Source organism: Centruroides sculpturatus, unplaced genomic scaffold, assembly GCF_000671375.1.
Source record: "Centruroides sculpturatus isolate CEXI.00-Female unplaced genomic scaffold, Cexi_2.0 scaffold733, whole genome shotgun sequence".
Taxonomy (NCBI): Eukaryota; Metazoa; Arthropoda; class Arachnida; order Scorpiones; family Buthidae; genus Centruroides; species Centruroides sculpturatus.
The window spans coordinates 303,544-328,604 of record NW_019384975.1 but is presented as its reverse complement, the minus strand read 5'-3'; the positions used below and the strand labels follow the sequence as shown (position 1 = coordinate 328,604).

At 35.2% G+C, this 25,061-nt stretch overlaps 2 protein-coding genes across 5 annotated transcripts in view; one reads left to right on the top strand and one right to left on the bottom strand.

The window, feature by feature from the left end:
- LOC111632671 (myb-like protein I) overlaps positions 1 to 3,860 on the top strand; it is a 99,743-nt gene extending 95,883 nt beyond the window's left edge. The window contains exons 5-6 of the mRNA XM_023377170.1: positions 1,210 to 1,268; positions 2,527 to 3,860. Of these exons, the coding sequence (XP_023232938.1) occupies positions 1,210 to 1,268; positions 2,527 to 2,610 (143 nt within the window). The 3' untranslated portion in view covers positions 2,611 to 3,860. The remainder of the gene's footprint in view (positions 1 to 1,209; positions 1,269 to 2,526) is intronic.
- Positions 3,861 to 8,614: 4,754 nt separating this feature from the next.
- Positions 8,615 to 24,710, bottom strand: LOC111632660 (hormone receptor 4-like). Of its 4 annotated transcripts, XM_023377156.1 has the most exons (7): positions 24,440 to 24,706; positions 13,271 to 14,609; positions 11,692 to 11,840; positions 11,561 to 11,622; positions 11,090 to 11,491; positions 9,860 to 10,175; positions 8,617 to 9,413 (listed from the first exon to the last, which is right to left on the bottom strand). In XM_023377156.1, exons 2-7 carry the CDS (start codon positions 14,602 to 14,604, stop codon positions 9,202 to 9,204), a joined length of 2,475 nt encoding a protein of 824 aa, XP_023232924.1. In that variant the 5' UTR covers positions 14,605 to 14,609; positions 24,440 to 24,706; the 3' UTR covers positions 8,617 to 9,201. The 4 variants fall into 4 exon arrangements, with proteins under 4 accessions (XP_023232923.1, XP_023232920.1, XP_023232922.1 ...); XM_023377155.1 differs by lacking the exon at positions 24,440 to 24,706 and adding an exon at positions 18,764 to 19,114 and having other exon boundaries at positions 8,615 to 9,413; positions 11,090 to 11,622; XM_023377152.1 differs by having other exon boundaries at positions 8,616 to 9,413; positions 11,090 to 11,622; positions 24,440 to 24,710.
- Between the last annotated feature and the right edge of the window lie 351 nt (positions 24,711 to 25,061).

Genomic DNA, 25,061 nt, shown 5'->3' with positions numbered 1-25,061 from the left:
CATAAGAAAATTTTATCATGTCACTTTCTAATGAAATTTAATCGTTTTATTCTTATATACTGAATGAAATAAAATACTGTACTTTCAATTACTATTTTGTGGAAAAAAGCACACTATAGAGATCATTGTCGCAATCAATGGATTTTTTTAAATGTCCAATTTTATTATATTGGTATCTGAATAATTACTAAAACTAAGGAATTTAATTTTTAGAAGTATTTAGTTTAATGTATAATTTATTTTAGTTAACCAGAGATGTTTCATTTACAGTTTCAGAAATGTTTTAAATAATATGATTTTGAAATTGTACTTAATAAGAAAACATTTTATTGGAATGATTTTACATATGTAAAACCTAAGTGATTTTTGTATCTTACTATCTCAACTTCACAGGCATAAATTTTTTATAAAAACAAAAGCATTAAATATATTCTAAAAAACATTCCAAATAATACGTTTATATTGAAGGTGACAATTAAATGTTGATAAGGAGGGTGCTAAGTATTTGTTTTTATCAATGTTTAATTTCCTAAGTTTAGTGTAATCCATTTGACATTCAAAATAATTTTTGATTGGTGTTTTTAAAGCTTCCTGAATAATTTCCATCATAATACCAAATATATGGTTTTATTAATTTTATATTATAAATAACTGTATTTAATTAATATTTATAAAAATTAGATTGTTATTGTTTGTTTAATATTACTTCTTAATTCCAAATTTATACAGGTACACCACTGAATTTCCAACATCTGATGACCAACACTTTCTTTCCTAGGTGGCCACAGATTGTGTTGCATAGGGTACACTTATTTACATTATTTACACTGCACTTGTTAGTGGTGATATTCTTAGTTTATTTTGCTTAAATTAAAATCCTAGCTATGAATTCTAAGAGAGATGAGAATGTCAGTGGTGATGTCAAATGCAATTTATATTTAATATTTATTTAATTTAATTTAAGTTTCTAGCAATCCATGGTACACTTTAGACATATGAGAGGTATATAATTAGTGGGTTAAAGGTGTGTTGATAAATTATTATTATAATTATTATAAGCAACTGTGGGGTCAGGCAAAATGGTTAATCTAGTAAGGCTTTGGAACCAAGGATACTGGAAATTTGGTGGTGTTCTTTATATTATATATTTTTTTATAATTTTCCAAATTATAATTTAAATTGATTATTAATATTTTATTTAATTATTAGACACTCGAACAACTGGAACTGGCAATATGGATCCTCTTCTGATGCAACCCAGAATCCAAGTAAGAAAACATTAGTATTCATATTTTGTATTTTTTTAGTATAATAATTTTCAAAATACATTTTATTGATAAAGTTTTCAGCTATCTTAAACTTTTTAACACAATTTATTAATAAATTTATTTATACAATAAATTCTTGGTAATTCATCATCATATGAATCATTACTATTATGACAAATTATCATACTTCTTTAAATTTCATTCTTTTCTGCCTCAAACATAGCTAAAAACAAACAGCTTTTTTAAATCAGAAGAAAAAAAATTAACTAATAAAAGTAAAACTGTTAAAAGATCATAATAGATTTTTGTGAACATTGATCAATTGGAGGTCAGTCAACAATTTCCTATTTAAATATATTCAGAAATCAATTAACAATTATTTATTTGATAGTATTAATATTACTTTTATCTCATTAAATTTATTAAATATTCTTGGAGAAACTAGATATTGTGTACTTATGGACTTGTATTTCTTGCAAGCTCCATTATTACACAATATCTAGTTTCTCCAAGAATATTTTATTTTCCCAGTTTTTATTCTTTCCACCCTGTCATAACCATCATGGGTTCAACCAGGCCCATAATGGAGGTATAAGCTAGGCCCATAAGCTAGGTTATGAGGGATGGTCCCTAACATATCAGGACAGATAATCCCCAAAAAATACCAGAGATCAATCTGGGCAAGTTACCATAAGTCCACAGAGGGTAGGCTGATGACTTAACTCTCTCAGCCAACTGTCCAAGAATATTTTTTATCTATTGAACTGTTAAAAGATGAAGGAATAATTGTTTAGTATCTTATCATCATTATTGTAGAATATATTTTAATGCCAAAGCTCAACACTTATTAAAGCAAATAGAAATTTATTAATTATTATTATTATTACTACTACTACTACTACTACTACTGTAAAAGAAATTCATTATTATCTGTAGAATAATAATGTAGACTTATTAATGACATCAAACATTTTTGTTATATGAGGCTTTACGATAAAAATGTGCTATTCTTTATTTCTTATAAAAAACAACATTAAATAAGATACATTAAGATAATGTAATAATTATGTCAAATCAGCATCCAAAATAATGAATTAGGTATTATAACAAATTAAACATTAGATGACTTATTGGATGTTATGCATACAAATTTTAATTATATATATTATATATCTCTGTGTGTTACATTTGAATTGATTATGAATAAATTTATAAAATTTGCATATTAAAAATGTAATTTTATTAATCTCTCTTTTAGTCCCTCTGGTCTGGACCCGGTCCTTCTCCCTTAGAGCGCCTATTGGAACAACAAAAACAGAGACGTGATGGAACTAATCAGTGAGCACTAAATAAGGAAGAAGTGTGGATTATCTCTTGAATAAAATGGCATAAATTGCCTAAACCTCTTCCGCTTCACAAACCAGTAACAGGTTTGATTGATAGCTGGATAGTGAGATGTTGAGGTGTTAAGTAAATGAAGCAAAATAATGGTTTAGCTAGGTCAAAAACAGATATGAATATGTATGACTACCCAAAGGATAGTCCTAACCTACAGATATCTACTGAATATCAGTTCTGATTAAAGTAACCTTTAATAAGGATTGTAAAGTTTACAGGCTGATAAAATATGAGAGAGAGAGAGAGATATTTCTATATGGTTTGACCAGTCATACTGCCATTTAAGAATACCATGAATTTTGCAGCAGAATTGCAAAATTCAGTTTCAGGTTGTAGTTCTGTTTTCATAAACTGTTTAGAAGAAAGAATTGAATTATATATGTATAGTTAAAAGGACTGTGTCAATGATTTGTTGAATGTCTGGTAAAATTATTTCCAGATTTGATAGCTGTAACTGAAGTGAATGTTGTAGTTCAGTATATACAGTGGTGAAATTCAAAAGACATAAATACTTATGAAACTATTGTATTAAATGTAGTGTTTTGATGAAATGGTTGGATAACAATTACTGCACCTCTGTCCATTTCTCTAGCACATTTGTCAGACTTTTTTTGTTTCGTTTGTTTTTGGTCTATATATTCATACTTTATATATATAAGTCATATATATATATAAGAAATTAAAATATACAGCTTGTAAGTAGTATCTGGTTCTGCTGATTGTATTAGTCAGGCAATTTTATTTGTGATGTATTTGTTAGTTTTTAACAATACGGTGATACATGTTGCGGTAGCTTTTATTCCGAGCCATAGGATTTGAATATGGTATTTTTTTTTCCTTAATTTGGTTGTTTGTTCTATTAAACCATCTGTTTAGATTTTCTGAAATGTAGTTAAGTCATATTGTGATGTGAAAACTCCAAATAATCAAGTATGTTGGCATTTGAGCAAATGTATCTGTTTATAATAATGGTATCTATAAATACTTTCATTCAACTGTGACGATATTGACTGATATTGATACCCAGTTTGCTTGCTTTTATTTATTTGAATTTTGTCAGATTAAAAAACAAAAACGAATTATGTTGGGTACATTGAATAAAAAAAGAGCATAAAAAACAGTCAACTGTTATCATGCCTGTTTAAATCTTGTGTACTTAGGATGCCAAGAATAAAACTGGTGCTGCATACCAAACATGAAATTATATTTCTTAATATGCACTCTCGTGCCAATATGTCATTGCACCAAGCCCAGATCACTTTTGTTAATACAGACGTTTATTATAAATACTTTCCTTCTCAATAATATGCTCCAAAAATTTATTTAGACATTTTTTGGAAGAAATTCTTAGATGAATGAAGTGTTAAATAGCTATTAAGAAAAGACAGCATAACAATAAATACATGTAAAATAAATCGCAATAGAAATCTAATTCTCAAAATGTATATTATTAATGAAAATTTTAATTTAATTATCAATAGTGACATTTCATATTTTGGTCACTTTTTATATTGTATAAGTACTTGTTACTTGGAATTTGTGTGCCTTGGGAAATATGTAACACATAGATTCATCATCAAAATTTTTAGCAGTTGTCACTTGCATATTTATAAAAGTGAAAGAACAAAATTTATTAAAAGTATTCTAATTCAGATATAAACATTATAATTAAATTTTTTCAACAAAATTAGATAATATTTTGAAAATTTTAATAATCATTTATAGTAATTATAATGCAAGTCACTTTTTTATTACTGTTGATATTTTAGGTTTAAGAGAGACATGACTAGTCTGTCTGACATTCATTAAAGAAGTTTGTTATCTTCAATATCATTGTATCAGCATTTAAGGAATGTAGAGTTTTCTTTTATAATAAATGATATCAAATTAATCTCTTCTGTCTAATTATTAAAAATAATTATGATGTACAAAATACTTGTATCCTAACACAAATATTGTTGTAGAGACAGATGTCTTACTGGACAGGCAGGTAAATATGTCCTTGGTTAAAGTTTATGACTCCAAAAAGTAGAATATAAAATATGATTTTAAATAATAATAATAAAAAAAGAAATTTGTTTGTGTAAATATCTCAAATTGGTTTATATAATTTATTATTCAATTTAGGGAAATATTGTATTTAATTTCTAATTAATTCTTAAAGTATTGCATCATTATAAATTACATGTAAGTAAAAGTAAATTTAAAACTTTGTATTTAAAGAATCTAGTTTCTCCGAAGGGATTTTTCTAAAGAAATGTTTAATACCAGAAGAATTTATTACTTTTTCTTCATATATATAGAATGTAAGCCTTTGTGTGCTATTAAATTTGAATAAAGGGTGATTTTGTTTTGAGTAACATTTCATAGAATTGACTTTCCTTATGGATGTATGTAGTTCAAGGCAATATACTGAGTTATATTTGTATCATTTCATGAAACTATTCTCTTTTTTTTCCTATATTTTCCTTTGTTGCAAATTATTACGTTTAAAATTATAAATTTATCATCATACTGTTAAAAATCATTCGAAGAAGATTTATTAAAGTAATTATGTCATTTTATATATATAAGAATATAACAATTATTGATGTCAGATAGGAAAATTTATAATTTATTAGAATAAATTGGTGAAAATAATCAATACAAAGTTTTTTATATGCGCATAGTTACATAGAAATGTGCAACTCAGGTAAAATGGACCCGTATCTATATAGAAATATAGTTCTACAATACCGGATTTCTTAAATATTTCTTAACCGCAAAAAAATAATTTCAGGAAATCCCTGTCGTACTCAACTAACGGGACTTGTCTCAAGGTCTACTTGTCTGCAGTTTTCTATCCCAAACACGTTTTTATCTTCAATGTAATCATCTCGTCTCACCGGATAATTTTTAAAATTAATTAATGAAATTAAATTTACTCATTAATAATAAATAACCAAGCATAATTTAAATCAATACAGAAGTGGCCATCCACACTTAGATTTACGCTATTCGAGCATCGAGAATAGAACGCCATTAAATACAGTAGTTAACAATTGGCGTTAAGTTTAAATTCGCTCTACTCTCCTGCAATTAGGAATAGTTACGATATTTGAACTGTGTCAGAATTACTTAGTGTAAACAATATGCACAAAAGAGAACTGTCAATAAAAGTTCAACAACATGACTCAATTGAGAGTGAATTTCCGCACGGTTGAATACATTCGAAGGTTTTATATATTGACACGATAGAGTTCAGTAGTACAAAACTTTTGCCGAACTAGATCTTCTGAACTGGTTTTCCTACTTTTTTCCTTCTTTATTTTAATCATACCGTATCACTTTAGGGCATAGTAAGAGTAATCTAGACGTGCAATACTTAAATACTCATCATAAAATAATTGCAAAGAGAAACAATAACAGAATTCGGGCCACAGAGAGTGAGTATGTGTGTGTGTGTCTGTAATCTGTTTTGTATTTTTCGAGTCGGGTCGGCATTTAAATAAATATTGCAAGAGTTGTTTACGGTAAAGCGATCCAGAAAATTTGCCTATCAACAAAGATATTGTTTACCGTATAACGTCATTAAATTTTTGTTTTAAAAATTCCTGTAATAAATTACGTAAATATCGTCGAGAGAAACAATTATGATTTTATTACGTGTAGATGTGGGAGGCAGAGTAGATGTATACCGCGGTTCTTTGCCGGCGGCTTTACACCTGACGCCACCTAGCGGAGGACGTCGGTACTAAAAAGACAGCTGCAAGTTCAATGACCGCAAAACAGGAACGGTAAACACGGAAACGGTTCCGAGTTCGACTTCCTTGCTTTCTCCTTACGGTCCCCCTAGTAACGGAACTGTCCATTCATGCCACAGGTGTGTTGGAACGCTTCCAAATCTTCCGAGATGGTGTACTTATGACTACAGACAAGTGTTTTTCATGCGTTAACTCACGCACCGATATTTTAAAACGCGCGTGATGGCGTAAAAAAAAAAATAATAAAATGCCTCGCTTATTATTCTACATTAGACAAATACGGTTAATACGCATCGTTTGTATAAAAAAATAAACCCGTTAAAACGTTATTTTAAACCTTTACGATGCTGAGTCGTCATCGCGAGCAGGTGTAAACGACAGGAAGCATTCTGAGTAAAATTTCCCAGAAGCGCCCGCGAAAAAGTAGGTTAGCCAGTCGAGATAACGTCACGAGCTATCACCAGATGTCTCACCGACACAGAGCTTTGCTTGTACTACGAACAGAAAGGGAAACCCGTTAGGTCGTTGACCTGTGCAATGATTAAGTCGAATATGTGAAAGAAAAAGGGAAAAAAGTATATGAAGCATAGTAACTGGGCCACAAAGGATTTCCAGACGGTTAGAAAGTATCTACAATCGATTTTTCCCCCCTCACTTCACCAGTCAACGAGAACCGAACTGTTAAAACGGTACTCCGGGGTTGATAAACCTACGCTTAAGAAGCAGATGATCAAATAACATGAAATGGCAGAGGAAAAAAAAGAACAGGTGTGGATTTGAAGATAACGGGCAGGTGGATTTTTAATGTTTCCGTTATTGCCCAGATCTAATTTTTTTTTTGGTTTTAATAAAAGAACAAACAACACTTCCGTGTATTCGCGCATTAAGCATTAAAATGGCCGACGTATCTAAATTTAGCTTTTATGAAAATCGTCAACAACTGATGCTGTTGACAACTTTCGATACGGTTCTTTCTCGATTGTTTTCGACGATGGAACGTAATCGACCTGTTTTGTCTGGTTTTCTCGCTCCGTCTCGCCAGGTAATGAACACACTAGGTCAACATCGACGGTTAACTAAAAACAATGTTGAGCAATAGAATTTTTAACGGATTTCGAGTGTGATCGGGTTTCGTTCATTCGACCGTTTTATACACGTCGAATGTTAGTAAGGAAAAAAACCGAATTGCTTCACTAATTACTTAATTAATTAACCGGGCGAATCGCTGGAGAATAAAGTATTCCGGGATTAAAATATTTTTCAAATAACGGTTTTCGCGAATACTAGTTGGGTTGGCAGAGAGCCAACGCCTCTCCTTTATCCGTGCAATTTGAAGCATTTATCAATACGATAGTTTTAAAGACATTTAAAGAATGTTTAATAATAAATAGCGCGAGTGTTTTTTTCCTAGTGTTACATCAATTTCCTTGTGCAGAGTCATTATCCCAAAGTGGAAATGGCCTTTGTGGAAGCCTTGAGCTTGCAGGAACTGTAACCGAAGGGGTAAGTTAGCGTTACTTCAAGGAATGGTGAAAGTTCCAGGGACGAGTCATTAACCGCCAACTAGGACAGAGCGTCAACGCGACTGCGCTAAGTTTCAACAGATACGAGAATTTTTTTAACCCCGACTCTTTTCCGTGCTAAGCCATTAAATTGTTTATGTTCATGATAACAATAAACAATACAAAATGTCTCGAATTAACATCCTCCCATTCTGGTCGTTTGCACGAAATCGACTGGACGTCGTCCATTGGTCGGGCCTTATTGCGTGGGATACACTTGTATCCAAAGGATTATGACGCAGTTGCGGCGGCCATGTTGTTTACGTGGTTGCGAGGTCACGATCACGTGATAGAGCTCAGCCTGCTCTCATTTTGAAGGGGTGAACGCCATCCTGACCTACTTCCGAGAGGGGGACTTAGCCGCCAGCGATACAAGTTCTCGTACTTTCCATACTATTGTTATTAACGCAACTGTGTGTAAGTCTTCGCAAGGTTTCTGCATTTAGTAAACGAACGTCATTTGTTGACTAAGGTTGTGAAGCACACGAGGCGACGACTGACAAGGACAACGCGAACCGAGGATAGTGACCCCTGCATCGATTCTCCTTGACCGATATTACGGTTTGGCCCTGTGCTTGGCTTCCTCCTGTTTTTCTGCTTGAAATTTTCAATGCGTGTCTTCCGTATATCTATATATACATTACAAAATCACATTATCTGCTTGATAACAACACTCAACAACTATCGATTTCTTAACCGATCGTTCGTTTATTCTCGTTATGGATGCTCGCTGCTAGCATTAAATAAAATCTTGCATATTTTATGATCTCCTATCGAACATGATCTATCTGTTTACGATTACGTAATATTATTTATAATGATAATTTGTGCGTTTATAGATGATTTTTTTAGAACGTTTCGATGCTTATGTCGCGTTTATAATACTTAGAAAAAGAATCACAACAAACAACAAGAATGATGAAGAAATGAAGTACATGCTTTTTTTTTTTAATCTCTCAACAGAACGCTTTAGCCAACAACAGTGGCTTTTGAAGGACAACATATAAGATCTGACCATCCAATGGTAAAACATGGAGACTATTAACATCATGTACACATTTGCTCCTCCAGCTCAAGTATTGCACAGCTTGGGCCATCGAAGACGACCAGACGAAGGCTGGCAACCGCCAATTGATCGGCTGGCTGCATTCTGGACAGTCCGATGGCAAAAAGTCACAGGTAGCAGCGTGATTCGCAACCAAACTTCTCTCCGACATTCACCAGATGTTGCTATCTACTAACAGTGGTGTTCAATAAGAATGGGACATAGAACATTTTGCTCTGAACCAAAAGTGCAGCAGCCCCTTGTACTTCTGGGAGTCGTGCCAACAAGTCTTTGAAACGTCCTGGTTGCTGAGGAAATCTGTTTTCCACAAATACTCGAAGAGCTGTTAGGTAACGTTCTTGGATATTTTCTAGTTCTCTTCTTCCCTGGGTATCTTCTGGCAATAGAGAAAGAACATTGAGTATCTTTGACAATCAAGTTTGTTAACCTCAGTACCGTTAATGAACCGGTCAATAGATCATTGTCCCTTATATTACATCCTCATCTATCTAAAACGTGAACGACCGTTCTTAACACTTTCGTCGGTTGCTCGACTGGAACCACTAACCTCAAATCATTCAAAGCGTATTATGAATGAGGACGCGTACAAAATATTTTTGGCTTCGAAAAAACAATAAATCTAAATTTAATACTTTACTTTTTCTGAACATATTCCATACCTTCTAAAATACAACTTGGCTCTAAGGGGTTCTACTCATTACGATGAATAATTTTGACAATTGAAGTATGCAAAAATTAACCAAGGCCAAGTTACTATTTTACGAAAAATGAAAATGTTCAATTCTTTACTAATTAAATAAGGTATTAGAAAGCAATCTTTACCTTGGCTCTGCATGATGACCACCTTTAGACAAACATATTCTTCTATACAAAGCCTTAATCTTCGAAAGGATGCTGTCAGTTGGGCCAAATGTTCCACTAGCGGACCCACTTCTAGTTTTAATTGTTCTAATGTAAAGGGTCGACCCATCATGGCGGCTAAACAAGTTTGTAAAGTGCAGAGATCAGCAGCAATATCATGTTGAAGATCGATCGTAGGGTCAGAACTCGAACTATCTGTAGACTTGTGATTTCCATGTATTGCCTGGTAGGCACATGTTGTAAGCACTAAGAGCTCATGCCACTTATGGGTCAAAAGCTGGAAATATAAATATATATATATATATATATTTTAAATAAATTTATTATCGAATTATTTTATTCGAAAATATAGTGATTTTTCTAGAAAACTGTAGATTTTAGCGTTAACGGCTGGATTTTTTTTCTATCCTTGGTTGGGCTTCCAGGACACTTCTATGCAATGCGGATGACTCAGTCAGTAACCAAGGCCGGATTGTATCTATTAGACGAGTTTGTAATGATGATAACCTTCTGAAAGTGTTGAAATACCAGACGAAACCATAAATGTACGAAATGAGATCGTTCTGTTCCGGATTGAATTTACTTTTCCGAATAGCAATAAAAACTGTTAACGGAACTGCTTTGTTTGCGAAAGTTGTATAGTAAAATATATTAAAATATTTTTGTCCAGCCTTTAACTATAACGACAAAATAAAAGGAATTGCTTTCCATTTTCTCCTGTTTAAGACCTTATACTGTAATTTTATATACAGTAAAACTATTGTTTATACAAGCTGGTTTTTATCGAGATATAAACATAAAATCGGAAATATGAAAGTTATTTGTATGGAAATTAGGTATTATCTGAATCTTTGAACCCTAGATTTAAATAAAGGTTATGGTTGGAGACTGATTGAATGAATTCGTGATAATGTAATAAACAAGCAGCATAATCAGGATACCTTAAACTAAAATTGTTTAGGTATAATTTTATAGTTTAGTTATGGAGATCATTCACTTGTTTCTTCTATTTATTCATTTATTTAAATTGACAAACAGCTTGCGATTTGTATAGTTTCTTTGCTTTTTATTTCTATTGTTAAGCCGCTAATTAAATACAATTTCTTAATTATTTGAACTGATTTTTATGTTTGTTTAACCGTTTCTAAGACTTAGTTTGTGTAACAGGTAGTTTTAAGATTGAAAACTTACTTGAGTGTGGACGGCTACGGGGAGTTCCCTATAGAAAGGCAATCTCTTGGTCCACTGCACCAATTTATAAACAATGTTATCTCCTATTTGACATAATTTTTCAGTTAATTCCGATTTTGCATCTAAAAGTTCTTGGATGTTTTTTAGTGTAGCTACATCTTCGAAATCATCACAGTCTATTAATTGGGTTATCATGGCGACTGCTTGCTCGGTGGGCATCTGACAATGACGAAAATTCTCTATTCTGTGTCTTAGATGGATGACATCTGCAGGATTGGTTAGAGCCGTTTTTAAAATTTGCCCATTTGCCCAATCTTGAGTAGGATAGCGAGGTTGAAGTTTTTGCTGTTCCTGACGAACGTGGCCGTTTTTCTGACCTTTTTTGTGTTTTTTATATTTTACCTGTAAAATACGACGAACGTAAACAATAAAGAATTCGGACGTTTTAACGGAACGGCAGATCTCACTCACCTTGTACAAATTATAAACCGCACCAGAATTTCTTCCTCCTGGCATTCTATCTTCTCTAACCGCTTCAGAGATGGAAATTTATTTTATGGCCTCGTTTAGATGCAAAATATATTAAAGTGAAGAAAACTTACCCGCTAGAACCATTCCTTGCCGTAGACATTTTTGAAAACGACAATATTGACATCTATTCCTTTGTGCCTTAGTAATCTCGCAATTACCATCGGCTACACACGTATACACTCTCTTGTTCTGGACTGTTCTTTTGAAGAAACCTTTACACCTAGGTACATGAAAATATATGGAAAACAATGCTCCTATTATTAGATATGATAAAGAATAAATAAATATTTTGAAAAGACTTAAATTTTAAATACAACGCAAAAAATAAAGATCACAACCAGCTTTGATTTCCGTTAAAGAATTGTCTGTTATGAGATTTCACGCTTCATCGTTTTACTTTCCTTCTAAGTTCCTATCGAAATTGTGTCAGGAAAATTTTGCCCGAAGAATAGTTCGAAAAGAGCAACCAAATTATTTTCCAGAAAAGAAAATGTATTCAATAGAATATAGGTCCCTCCTGTCTACTTTTCATAGTTTACAAATTACTCTAGTCGGTTTGAATTCGGAAGTTTTTGACTTTCCAAGAATAGTTGTTGTTTATTCGCGTAATACAAGTATCGCTACAGCTGCGATATTCTACTTTGTGGTTACTCAGGGACTCCTTACCCAGTGACGCCCAGCGGGGTGGCTGTGGAAACATCTGGTAAATAAGACGTCAATGCCGATTGTGATCAGAAAGGCACAGCATGAATGGCATTCTAAACAAGAATGACTGCACCCGATAGTGGGCTAAAACTGCCTACTTTTTTCTTCCAATCATTATTAATGTATTTATATATGTATATACACTATATGACTAAATATATTGCTATTTTTTTTTTTTGCATTAAACGCACATATTTTCAAAATGAATTATTTTAACCGTGTAATTTGAGTGGCATTCTCTAACATTTCTGAATTCTAAAATATGCATACAAAATTTTTAATTCTTTAAAAAAAAGATTATTATTATTATCCTAGGAAATTATCATTAGAATATATTGAAGTTCTACGTATCATTCCAGGTTTCAAATTTTGTATTTATTTAAAGTTATCCTAAACTTGACCATCGTATAGGTAATGCATTTATTATTATTATTATTATTATTAAATGTATATCAATATCTAAAATTCAATATAAACAGTAAACCTGAGAAATTGTTTTTGTTAAAATTTCAAAAGAAATTACTATTATTATTACTATTATTATATAACTAAAATATAACCTATTAAATGACGCACATAAACATTTTAGGAAATTACTTTCTTAACAAGATTTTATCTTACTTTAAATAGATTCCTATTAAGTTATCTACATGTAAACCAAACAAAGTTGAATTGGATGCTTTTAGTTTATTTTAGCACCAAGGAAGACTTTGCTATAATTTTGAATATATTTTTTTTAATTTTGAGGGAATTTGTTAATAAGCTAGAAAAATAATTTTGATAAATATTTTAAAAATGTGTAATTTTTCAACTTCTTCGAGAACCTGGCGTATATAAATTGATAAAGCCGTATTGCCACATATTAAATAAATCACAATCCACACAGAACAGGACTTCCCTGTTTGGTCTACCAAATCCACTGAGGTGTTCTCCAGGACCACGTACCCTTCACAAGTGATGATACCATAATGAAGCCCCGTGGCCTTGTCCTCACATATCATACACACCATGGGTTGATCGTCGTCGTCGTCTTCTCCCGTCGTACCTCGCGAAGTAGTAGCACTCCCCGTATATACAGCGACTGTTAAGTTCAAGGCTTGAGAGTCTGGTTGTTGAGAAGTAGAGGAAGTAGCCACTTTTTCTGTGGTTTGCGAACTCCAGAAAGAACGCTGAGAAGGTGGAGTCGGTGCATCACTCGATGCGGTTAACCTATATGTATTTTCTTCCTCACTGTTTCTGTTATTATCCAAAGTCCCCATGGAAGGACTGTAGGGTGTTCTACTAGATCCCGCATTAAAATTATAATTATTAACTACAGTTTCATTCGACGTGATTCTTGTTGTGGAATAAGGTGAAGAAACGGGGATCGAAGATTGAGAGGGATTCAATATACTACCATATTGAGGAGTCGTGACAGCTGCCGCAGTGAAAAAAGCGAATACTTGAGAGCGGGGCGATAGAGGACGAGGTGCAACACCACCTCCCTCCGTACCAGTCGGAGTTTGTGATGGAGATACTCTGCGTGGAGGATTTGGAGGATCGCTAGTCGAAGTAGCTGTGCTCTCCGGCCTGCGACCCAACATCTGTGGACCTGTCCATACCATAGTTTTTCTACCATGCAATTCTCCCATCAAGAGTGGTGGTCGGAATTGTGACCGTGAATCCTCTTCTTGGGAATTAGGGGACTGATACCGACTTTCGACTAGTTCCTCCTGGCTACTACTACTACTAAAATGTCTTCTATAAGACATCGCACTCGACGGAGGCCATAGTTGAGGACTCAAATAGGGTAGATGTTCGGTTCCTCTTTGACGCGTCGGACTACTTAAATCCAAACCCTGTTCGTCTTCCTTTCCGTCTTTGCAATCCCCTCCTCCGTCAAAAACGCTGTTTCTTCTTTCTACTTGAGGACTTTCCGTCGGTCTCTCACTTTCTTCTTCGGAATCCTGCTGATTCCCGTGATCGACTGGAGTATTTCGCGCCTGATCCGTACAGCGTGATCTTTTGCGTTGTCCTTCAGTCGGCTCCTCCGTCTCTTCCGGCTCCCAAATTTCTGGACCCGAGGCATCTCCTCCGTCGTCGGATGCGAGGCCCGCTGTTACTGTATCTCCTTCTCTTTGGAATGGATCTGTACCGGCACCGCTATCGGGAGATGACATGTTTATATCAACACTTGTCTCACCGTCACTGCTGCATCGTGAGTCTACTTTCCTTCGTTTTAATTTAATGTCGTGGAATAAGCTCATCTTAGGCACCCACCCCAGAAGCAGAAGTATCATACTTCCTGAAACGACAAAAAAACCTTATCAGTATTTCATTAAAAAAATTGCTTAATATGTAAGAATGTAATAAAAATTATCTACATTATATAATCGTCTCACCAATAATTAATGTTTACAAAAGTCATTAACGATCTATTTGTGGGCAATTATTTTTTAAAAACCTTACGAAATCTTAATTCTGACAAACCTCTTTTGTCATGTTTTTATCGATTAATAACAAAAACATTCTTCATCTTGTTGATGTTCTTTGCTAGCAATAGGCTACAGCGACCTTCAGAAGTTATAAGGAAAACAAGCGGCTTAAAAAGCAAACTGCAGTGAAAATATCTTAAGTTCATAAACTGCTTTTCAAATTTCTGACCTCACTTAGAGAGTATCGACCAGACAAGTCGAAATTAGGTCGAGATCTGGCTCCGTGAAGATGTCAATGATCCTGAGCAACAAATACCTCAAAACAAAAACTAAAAGGTCGCTTATCTTAACAATAATAATTATTATTATTTATAAATATTAAACAGACGTTTGATTTCGTAAACTTTCACATCTTTGCTATTTTTGTCGGGCCGTTTCCCTGCAGGATATGACTTACCTGCTGCGTACAGGTGACATTACATCATTGATTGTATAAGTTGTAGGGAAACGGGAAAAATAGCAGCTTCAATACTGATATGAAACTACAATTCGTGAGAATGAGGCCAAATCGAGTTGGACATGAACGACTGATATTCCATTGTTGCCTGTTTTGATGCGCTCAAGTGATCACCCGGTAATAAAAAATAAAAACTAAAAGTGCGCCCCTGCACACTGACATAAATATCATTTTATAATACTTTTGTAAAGGTTTAAAATTCCCGCACGTTTCGCCAACACCCGCTCGGACTAAAGCGTATTAAGGTTGACAGGTAAATGCCCTATATATAAGACCCACTCATTGCCACAGATAACTCGGGGGCCACACTAAGGAACTCTACCATGACCTTCAGGAAAAGCGGGGTGTCTGACCTATAATTGTAACTGCGAACTTTCCTGCCCCACTGTCACACCAAAGGGAAAAAACGGATTAAAAAAGGATTCTAAAAAAAGAGGCTGTCGAACATGTGCAAGAGCTTCGTGAAACGAAACACAGCGTCCGGGATTCCGAGAACACTTATTATAGCCAGTTGAGTCGACTTTTTTTTTACTAAATATCAAAACTGACGTCATCGTTAGGCAATCGATCGTTGCCGGAAATCGCAATTTGAAAATCATTCGTTTAGAAGATATAACGGAATATACGGAGCTTATAAATAATTATAAAGAACATAAACTAACCGCTTGTCAAAGAGAAAGCCCTTCTTGGCACAGGTCACTAACATGACGTAGAGCAACGCGGAAGTATCAGAAATCCTTTACCCATTCAACATACGTCGTATAGAAAGTAGGACGTCGACAACAAACCATTGATTTCAGGCTAGATTTTTCCTGGTATAGTCTGCACGTGTAGGAGTTCAGTCACCTTGCACTTCCTGTATCTCGGCTGCACTACGCCATCTACATGAAGTAAGAGAAACCAAACGGAACTTCACAGCGAAAGGATTCGTTTTTATTAGGTCATTCTTAACGATACGCGTTCCGCACGACGAATCTCGAAGACATCAAACTGGTCTGGAACCACACAAACCTGTATACGGGATCCGCTAGACTGTGTCATTGACCTCCGAAACGTAACAGTACCATTATGATATGACGCCACTTTTTGATCAGCTACTGACAGAAATGGTGGAAAGCTGTAATGCATCACTTAGGTCATTGACCCCGACAAAACAAAAATAACGAAAAAAAGCCATTAAATAATTACATAAATATTATTTAAAAATGGAATACGTATTATTTTAGCTTTAGGTTTTTTCCGAGTGTTTTCGTCTTCTTGCAACGATCGGTTAGCTTTCACTGTTAGCGAGTTCAATGACCTCCACAACAGAGCAAAGTCCAATAGCTATGTATAGGACTCGCAGCGAGATAGACTGACTTTGTGACTCGTCGATCTGATTTTTTACTTAAAACCAGAGTATATTTACCCTTCCGTTTTTCTTTTTTCCTAATAATTACGTTGCCGCCCACTCTCAGCTTCGGCGGCCATGACGATAAAAATTATACAATTTCTGCTTTCCATTCAGTCGAAAGGTCAAAATTTTCTCCTTTTAAAACTTTCCTGTCGGACAAAGAACCCGAGAATCGTTTCCCCGTTTTGCCTGGAGTGTGAGGTCAATGACTCGCTTTAAAAAATGGGGTCATCCTTCCAAAGTTGGCCCACCAAGGGCGTGACAGTGAAAACGGTACATTTTACCAAAATATACTTCCCCCATCCTAGTGTTAACTGTACCAACGGAGGGTGAATGACCCGAAAATCAGGGTATTAGGAACTCGTGCGGAAAACCGTAGGCTACTCCGTCATCAGCGGGTGGGTCCTGGCGAAAACCAGTCCTGCCTCGGGCTGTAGGGCAGTCGCAGCGCATACTTAGGTCATGAAAGGGGTGAGAGAACATAGTGAAACTCGACTAACCAGTTACGCTACTATGAATTTTGGTCAGTGTTACGGCCACAATACTACATCATTGACTTCCGATACTGTCATGGCGGTCTCATCATTCTAATCGGAAGTGTTTTATCACCCGTTCGTTCCCCGCGACGTCAACAAACGATACCGTTTAGCATCCTTTCTTAAATAATAAATCGGGATATTTAAGTGAATAAAACACAACCTACAGTAATGATGTCTCTCCTCGCTTCATCACCATGTTGGAAAGGCAAATAACCCTTCGACGAATGTTCTGCCGCTAACACTAAGCAAAAACACAGAGTATTGTGATAGGTAAAGACTTGGTAGAAAGCGAACACTCAATGACCTTAGAGTCGTGTCTTCCAGCCAGTCTGTTGTCACCACTGCCAACGGCTCCGCAGAGCTCTATCTGTACCGGCTACCAACGCCATATCAGTCGAGGCAGGTCAATGACCCGAGCTCTACCAGCAGCACACACTCACATACACGTAACAGAGACAGTGGCGCTGTTTTAGTTTCCTGCCAGTGGCCCTATGTGCATGCTTGCTTCCCTTCCTCAACACAAACTCGGCCGAAGGGCCTACGTTTTCTCTCTATCCTCTTTGCACACCTGCCACGCGCCACCACCTCTCCTTCTAGTCCCTTTCGTTCTGCCGACATTTTTCTTTAATTGCTCCCTCTTCCATTACCAGCATCGACTTCTTTATATCTCACGCGGCAATACCCGGTCTGTGAAAGAGATACAGTTTCAAGGACAGATTACTTCCTGTTTTCCGTCAACAAAATCCTGTTAAGCATTTCTAACTTATACTAATTATTCAAAAAATTTCCGGAATCGTTCTATCTAGGAAGTCATTCATTTCAATACTACTTTTTACGGATTAATTATTTCAGACATTTACGCTTACGTCTTTGCTTTCGACTGTCTGTCCTATAAATTTTAATAACCACTAGTGCACTAGACCGAGTACTTCTCAGCCTACCGCATTTTAAACCTTTCGTTTTCGAAACAACACCGGTTTGACCGCTTTCTCCATTTCTTTTTTTCTCCGTTTTACCGTTAGCTTTTTAGTAAACAAAAACACGTTCGTGCAAATTCTCATTTAACTTAACAATTATGCAATTACAATAATTCACTTCTGCACCGTTCGGGCTTTTCAAAAAAATATGCGCCTACAAAAATAATAAAAATATTTTCAAATAGAAATCTGTTACGAAAGGGGAAAAAAATAAATAAATAACAACAAGCGGTACTAAAAATAATTTATGGAAGTAAGATCGCTCCTAATTAGTCACGCATCTTTAAAAAAATCGAATTTATATCGAGATTAGAACGAAAAAGAAAATTGAGGAAATATCTGCATTAATTCGCGTAACTACTACCAGATGGAGTTATTGGCGAAATCGCCATTTTGAGATAGCAGCTATCTTTCTCAAACAAAAAAATAAATCAGATTAATGGATTTATTTAATGATTATCTCTTATTTATGGAGATTATTTTATAATTATTTTTACCGGGCAAAAACGTATTTTTTCTAAACAATGGGACATTTTATGCGAAATATAATACCCGACATTCGCAAGCGTTCGGTAAAGGATATATATATAACCTTTACCTTACTTTCACCAAAATGCGACTGGAGGCCAATACGAAGTTAAGTGACCCAGAAAAAGATGATAAGGAAGAGGAAAGGTATGAAGAAGAGAGAGGAACGATGTCTTGACCTGACCTACTTGTCAGGTGATTCCGCTAACCGGTGCGACCTCTTCTGGGTAGTTACAATATAATTAAGGTCATCGGATGATAGTACACTGGCGACAATCGCTTATAAGCTGTCAATCAACTTTACTAACTGTACTACAGAAGAGCGGTGTGACGTTCCGTAACGTCATCGTGTGACGCAAGACGGATATGTCAATAAGATATTCGGATGAGCGAACTCTGCGGAATCCACGAGAGATCGTCGTTTTGCTAGAGAAAGGGTCATTTACCCTCGTAGCGTGCACAAAACGAAGTGGCCTACTTGGCAATCAGCCAACGTCCGACACCACAACGTCAAACTTCCGTCTATAATTACGGCATCCGTTGTACTTATACCGAACATCTTCCCGCCGGCTTTTATACTACATAAAGTACTTTTGCTTGATACCAGGGGTCACTGTCCGTTTAAAATAATAATAATAAAAAAAGAAATTTGTTTGTGTAAATATCTCAAATTGGTTTATATAATTTATTATTCAATTTAGGGAAATATTGTATTTAATNGTCCGACACCACAACGTCAAACTTCCGTCTATAATTACGGCATCCGTTGTACTTATACCGAACATCTTCCCGCCGGCTTTTATACTACATAAAGTACTTTTGCTTGATACCAGGGGTCACTGTCCGTTTAAAATAATAATAATAATAATAATAATAACAATAATCTCTCATCTGAATTCCGCTAAATCGCGTAGAAATTATTTTTATTAACTTATACAAAACAAAACAATGGAATTCTGTTGTATTAGTTTCCCAGACGTCTTCTGCACATAAATTTATATTTACGTCACTCCTCGGATTAAATTATAAACGACCGTCGAATAACGTCATCGAGCTAAGAACTCTGGGAAAACGATCGACTTTATAAATGGCGGAGGTCGTTCCTATTCGACTATTTTCGATTTATTGAGGCATAATTAATCGCGGAATTTTCAAACAGGTGATATCTTCCTTTACTATAACTCACCAAGTGACGAAACAACCAAAACAAACACTTAAATTACCTATTTATAATTAGATATTCGCATCTTTCTACGGTAATGCTAAGCCTAAATTGTAAGACATGCAAAATATCATTAGCAGAGTTTAAATATCATCCTAGAGAAATCCTTCTCTAGAATGTTTTCTACAGTTTCGATTGGTTAATTTTTTTAAATATGTTTCAGGCAAATAAGTGACTTCTTATGAAACGAGAGTACTGTACGTGTATTTAGATGTTGACAGAACTGTAACGAATCGGAAGCAATTTCCATATCTGTCTGCTTTATATTGTGGAATGAAACCCTTTCTTAACTGACCCAGTAAGTTGATAAAATGTAAGAGTGATGTCGAAACCGGTTCATCATAACAAAATTTTCCTAATCTTTCCCTAACAAGAGTGTAGAAATCAATAGTTTTACACACAAAAAAAAACCTCATATCTAATTACATTTATCTACAAAAATATCATTCTTAATATATAAACAAGGACGGACTGAGTTTTTACAGTTAGAATTTATGTTCTTTAGTGCCTTCCGGCTTTGGTATTTGTTTTGATACGGTTGCGAAGGTCAGATAACAATAGGTAATTAACTGATTGACAAATTTTAATTTACTCGCATTAAAATTATATAAATTAGTTATATATGAAGATATAAATTCTATAAATCTTAAATGTCTTAATCGGAAGGGGAAAAATTATGCGAAAGATTCAAAACATTGCACAATTGGGATCAACAGATGCAACAAGTAGTAAATGTCAAGCTGTTACCGATTGCTTATAGACATATCACTTTTCTTTAAAACATAAAAATCTACTTATTGTTCCATATTGAACCGTCTAAACATTCCATTAACTTATGCTAGAATTTCAATCGACCTTGATAGTTGTTTTAAAAATGTAGAACTGGTTTTCGTAAACTAATCGAAAACTTGTTTGCAGTGAACGTAGGAAGATTTGCAGGAAAGTGGACTAGGTCAAACGGTTAACTAATCCAACATGTTGACAAATATGCTTGCTTTCTTTACTGTAAGAAGATAGATGTTTGACCTCAAACATATCGATAATGATCAAAAGGAAAAAATAATCCAAGAAATATCAACGATTAAACAGTAATAATTTTTGCCCTTGAAGCATAATTTCTAATATGGTTGCTTACTCGATGTCAATACCTTGAAACAATTACAAGCCGCAGAATAAAATCTGCAACACGATCATTTGCATAAAATAATGATGAAAGGAAAATCGGGAAAACGAAGCTATAAATTAAACTAGATTGTTATCTCAAATCGTATTAATAAATTACAAAAAGTAATATCATTAGTGATATAATTATACAGAAATTAATAAATGCTGGATAACTCAAGTAGCTAGCTCTAATTATGTTAAAACAGGTTGAATTCTTTGTAAAAGTTTGGATAATTATATGTCTGCTAGCCTCGTGTTGTACAAATTTCACTATACCGCCATGACATTATCTAAAACAGCTTGTGCGAATATGAAAAAATTGTTGACCTAATTGTGTGGTATTGTCTGCCACGACACAGATCTTAGCTCTATTTTTTTCTTACTCCTCTCATGCAATCACATTCTTGTAATCCTTTATCACTAACCTTTCAACACCATCCTTATGACAAGTGTGAATTAAGGGTTACCAAAACATAACGTTACTTTTTCGTTAGTTCCTATTAATTCATAGGACATGCAGAAAGTTGACTTCTACGCTGAGACAAAGTACTTCAATAAATTTAAACTTTCTATAAATTACTGGATGAACATTGTTTTTACATCCATTCATTAATTAAACAATTATCCTAATCTCTTGTGTGAAATTCACTTCTGAAAACATTAAAACACATTATCCTATAAATGACGTCAGGATTTCATTTTATCTTCTAATAGAGATAAACATATTAGTTGTGAAACTCATTCCCGCCATTTAGACGTCATTATCGCTATTCTTCCGCTGTTGTTTCGAACTCTGGACTTTCAATACCCATCACCTATATAAGATACCAATAAAATTTCATTTACTATGGTAGAAAGCGAATAAAACACATTGCTTAACTCTGGTTTCATCACTACAATGAATAAGCACGTCGTCCCTCACCTAAAATTCCATCAAACAATAAAATTGACTTGTTGCAATTTGTGACCTCGCATATGACATCACCGACACCTCATTCCGCACGTCTTTTTTTCTGTGCGTTTCGTCAAATGAGGAAGTCGATAGTTTCCGTCAAGCGTTCTTGTTTAAAGGATTATCTTCCATGAAGTGCGACTGAAGATGGCCTTGAGAGAAATTAGAACCGAAAAACAGACCCAACACGATTAGCTTGATCTCCCAGACGCATCTATAGACACGTAGGATGGGGAAGATTGAAATTACTAACAGTTGTTTTGAGATGTTTTCGATCTAAAGATAGAAGTTGGAGACTAGAGCAGACAGGAGTGTCTGGAGCGAGTTATGCAAGTTCGACAATCTTTTGCAAAAGGATTATTATGTCAAAAATTTTGTAAACATTAAAAACTAGTTAAAAAAAAAAGAAGGGAAACAACCCATCCTTACATTCAAGAAGGATAATTACGTATATCATCCAGATGATAAGATCTATACTTTTTTTAACTATTATTTTTTTTCAAGTGCGTACGATAAGCAAAAAAACTATCGTGTACTCGATAACAAGTAGGAAATGGGGATCTTTTTAGTGTAGTCGATTATCCTTATCTATAATGAACTTTCTCTACGAAATAGCAATAAGATCTTAACCTTTGCTAAACTTGTGCCGATGATAAAAGCGAGGTTAATGTTATGGAGATAATATTTGTTTAAATATTTAACTAATTATTGCTTCAGAAATCGAAGGTTTAGCTATTTAAACTTAATAAACAGGAATACCGTTTATCCTAATCGATTATTAAAGATGCAGGTGACGATTTACGAGCCTTCAGCACTTTTAAATAGTTAGTGACGCTTCTGATATAACCAAAATGAAACTGGGACACGGGTTTATGCCGGATATTGCGCAGCGTTTAATAAATTCGCGTCAATCTATCCCTAAACAAAAGTATTGACAAAAATGGAATTCTTATAAGGATTATTGAAATATTTAAAGTCAAGGTCTCGATCACAGAGGTCAAAATAGCGATTCCGAAGAAGTAGGAAAAAAATCTAATACAAAAGTGACCCTCACTGACCTGATTTGTCGATGCTACCCCCTTTCACCACACCCAGGATTTTGGTCACGTGACAAGGGTATGTAGGTCGTATGAGGTCACGGCCACTGACAGAAACGATTTTCACTCGAGAGTTCGCTGTCCCTGTAGCCTACATCACTGTTCATCCACATAGATAAGCCTTTGCATATAATGCTGATGGATGTGGAATGTTTAACTGAGAAATGTCACCGTTCATCCACATACAAAGCGGCAAGGTCAAAACTATAATACCGTTGGAAGTTCGCCTTCTTAGGTGCCAGAGAAGGTACAGAGCGTCCGACTTTACGATCATGCCAAACTTAAGCATGATTCGATGCCTAAAAGTATCCTTGGTAGCGAGCATGAGGCAGTTCGACTGCCTCAAATCCGTCTGCTATCTCTTCCATGCAAACAGTGCCATCTGGTGACCGACTTCCGACGGACTTTGGTCTCTCTTATTTAGACGTCAACAAACTCACTAAAGTCAAAGTACTCCTCTTTCACTCGCTTCGAAATATGAGTTTTTATAAGCGTTACACGATTGACCATTCTAATACCAGCAATGACGTCAGTGACCACGTGGGTAGACGATAACCGTCACGATAAAAATATCCGCTTAGGAAGAAAACAGCCTAACGCATGCGCATTGACTTAGTAGTGTAGATGCCGTTAATTGATTAAAAACAACTTTTTTAGATTTTAAGCGGAATGCGATGCGAACGGAAAGCGAATGATTGAAAAAGGGACCGACAAAAGTGTGGGCAATCACAAAGGGGTTACACATTTCATCCCCTTTAATCATTGCTCGTTGACATTATTCGCCGGGTCGGGGAAAAAACCAAAAAAATTGTAGATAAACCGGAATTTAAACCCGCAACATCTTTTGTCAACACCTGTCGACAGGTGTAAAAAGGCGAGGGTGTGCCAAACGAAGCTCCACGGACCTAGGTCATAACCTCGGTTTGGTGCCGACCTTCTTATTGACGAAAGTAGCCCAGTACGTTCAGCTTCCTTCTTCGATCTTTTTTGTCTGTCGTATTTCCGGACTCGGTCTTACTACACACGTTTGTTCCTCATGATATATGCGGTAGGAAAGGGAACATCGCCACACTCCTGCCGGCAAATAACATCGGGATCAAAATAAACAAAGACGTAAAAAGATCGAAAAATCGATAAATCCGACGGGAGGAACGTCTGGATTCATAATTCGCACAATAAAGAACGGTCCCGTCGGGTGAAAGAAGGGTATAGTATTAGATATCAGGCGTCGGGCTTCCGATATTTAAATTTAAACGGCAAAGATTGGCAAGTATCCTGCGTTGCAACACCGTAACATAAAGTAGTACTTACCGAGGAAGGTCCTAAGAAGAACCTTTCGCAGACCCAGTGACGATTCCCAATCATTCTGTCTCACTGCAACAATCAGCTGTAGACAGTACGATCACCAACTGTACAGTAACGTGTAAGCTAGAACCGCTATCCGACTCTCGTCTCAGGGGCAATGACTCGTCGTCACTCTGGCCTCATTACAAACCAGGCACTAGAGGGCAGTGTCAGAAAAGTGAAGTTTTCGACTTTTCCTCTGTGCTTGACACACTAAAGCAGTCACGTGGTACCAGGTAGGAAGTCATTGGCGTGTGACGTCATGCAGTTTTCGTCCGGCGCCATTTTGTTCGGAGTATATGTGTTAAGGGAGATGAAAAGTCGATGGCTCTTAAGAAAGTGTTATACTTTTATGTTATGCTACGTAATTTTCTAGGGCATTTCGCGTTTCGTTTGAAAAGGTTTTTTGATAAAACTAAACTGAAAACGAAGTTGAAGGTTGAGAAGGTTGATGAACCGTCTGCATTTTTTTAAATAAAAAAAATTGTGTTAATCGTCATACATGTAAAATGATCATTAAAAAAATATAATAAGGCAAATATCGCGTTACTTTAAAGTGAGAAGTACAAATGATAAAGTTATATATACA

Bases quoted from the DNA above. Each gene is read 5' to 3' on its own strand.
- LOC111632660 (XM_023377152.1), bottom strand. From the start codon at position 14,604: ATGATACTTCTGCTTCTGGGGTGGGTGCCTAAGATGAGCTTATTCCAC. The intron at 11,841-13,270 runs GTACGTGGTCCT...TCATGTACCTAG, and splicing joins GGTATCATCACTTGTGAAGG to GTGTAAAGGTTTCTTCAAAA. The intron at 11,623-11,691 runs GTAAGTTTTCTT...CCATCTCTGAAG, and splicing joins GCAAGGAATGGTTCTAGCGG to CGGTTAGAGAAGATAGAATG.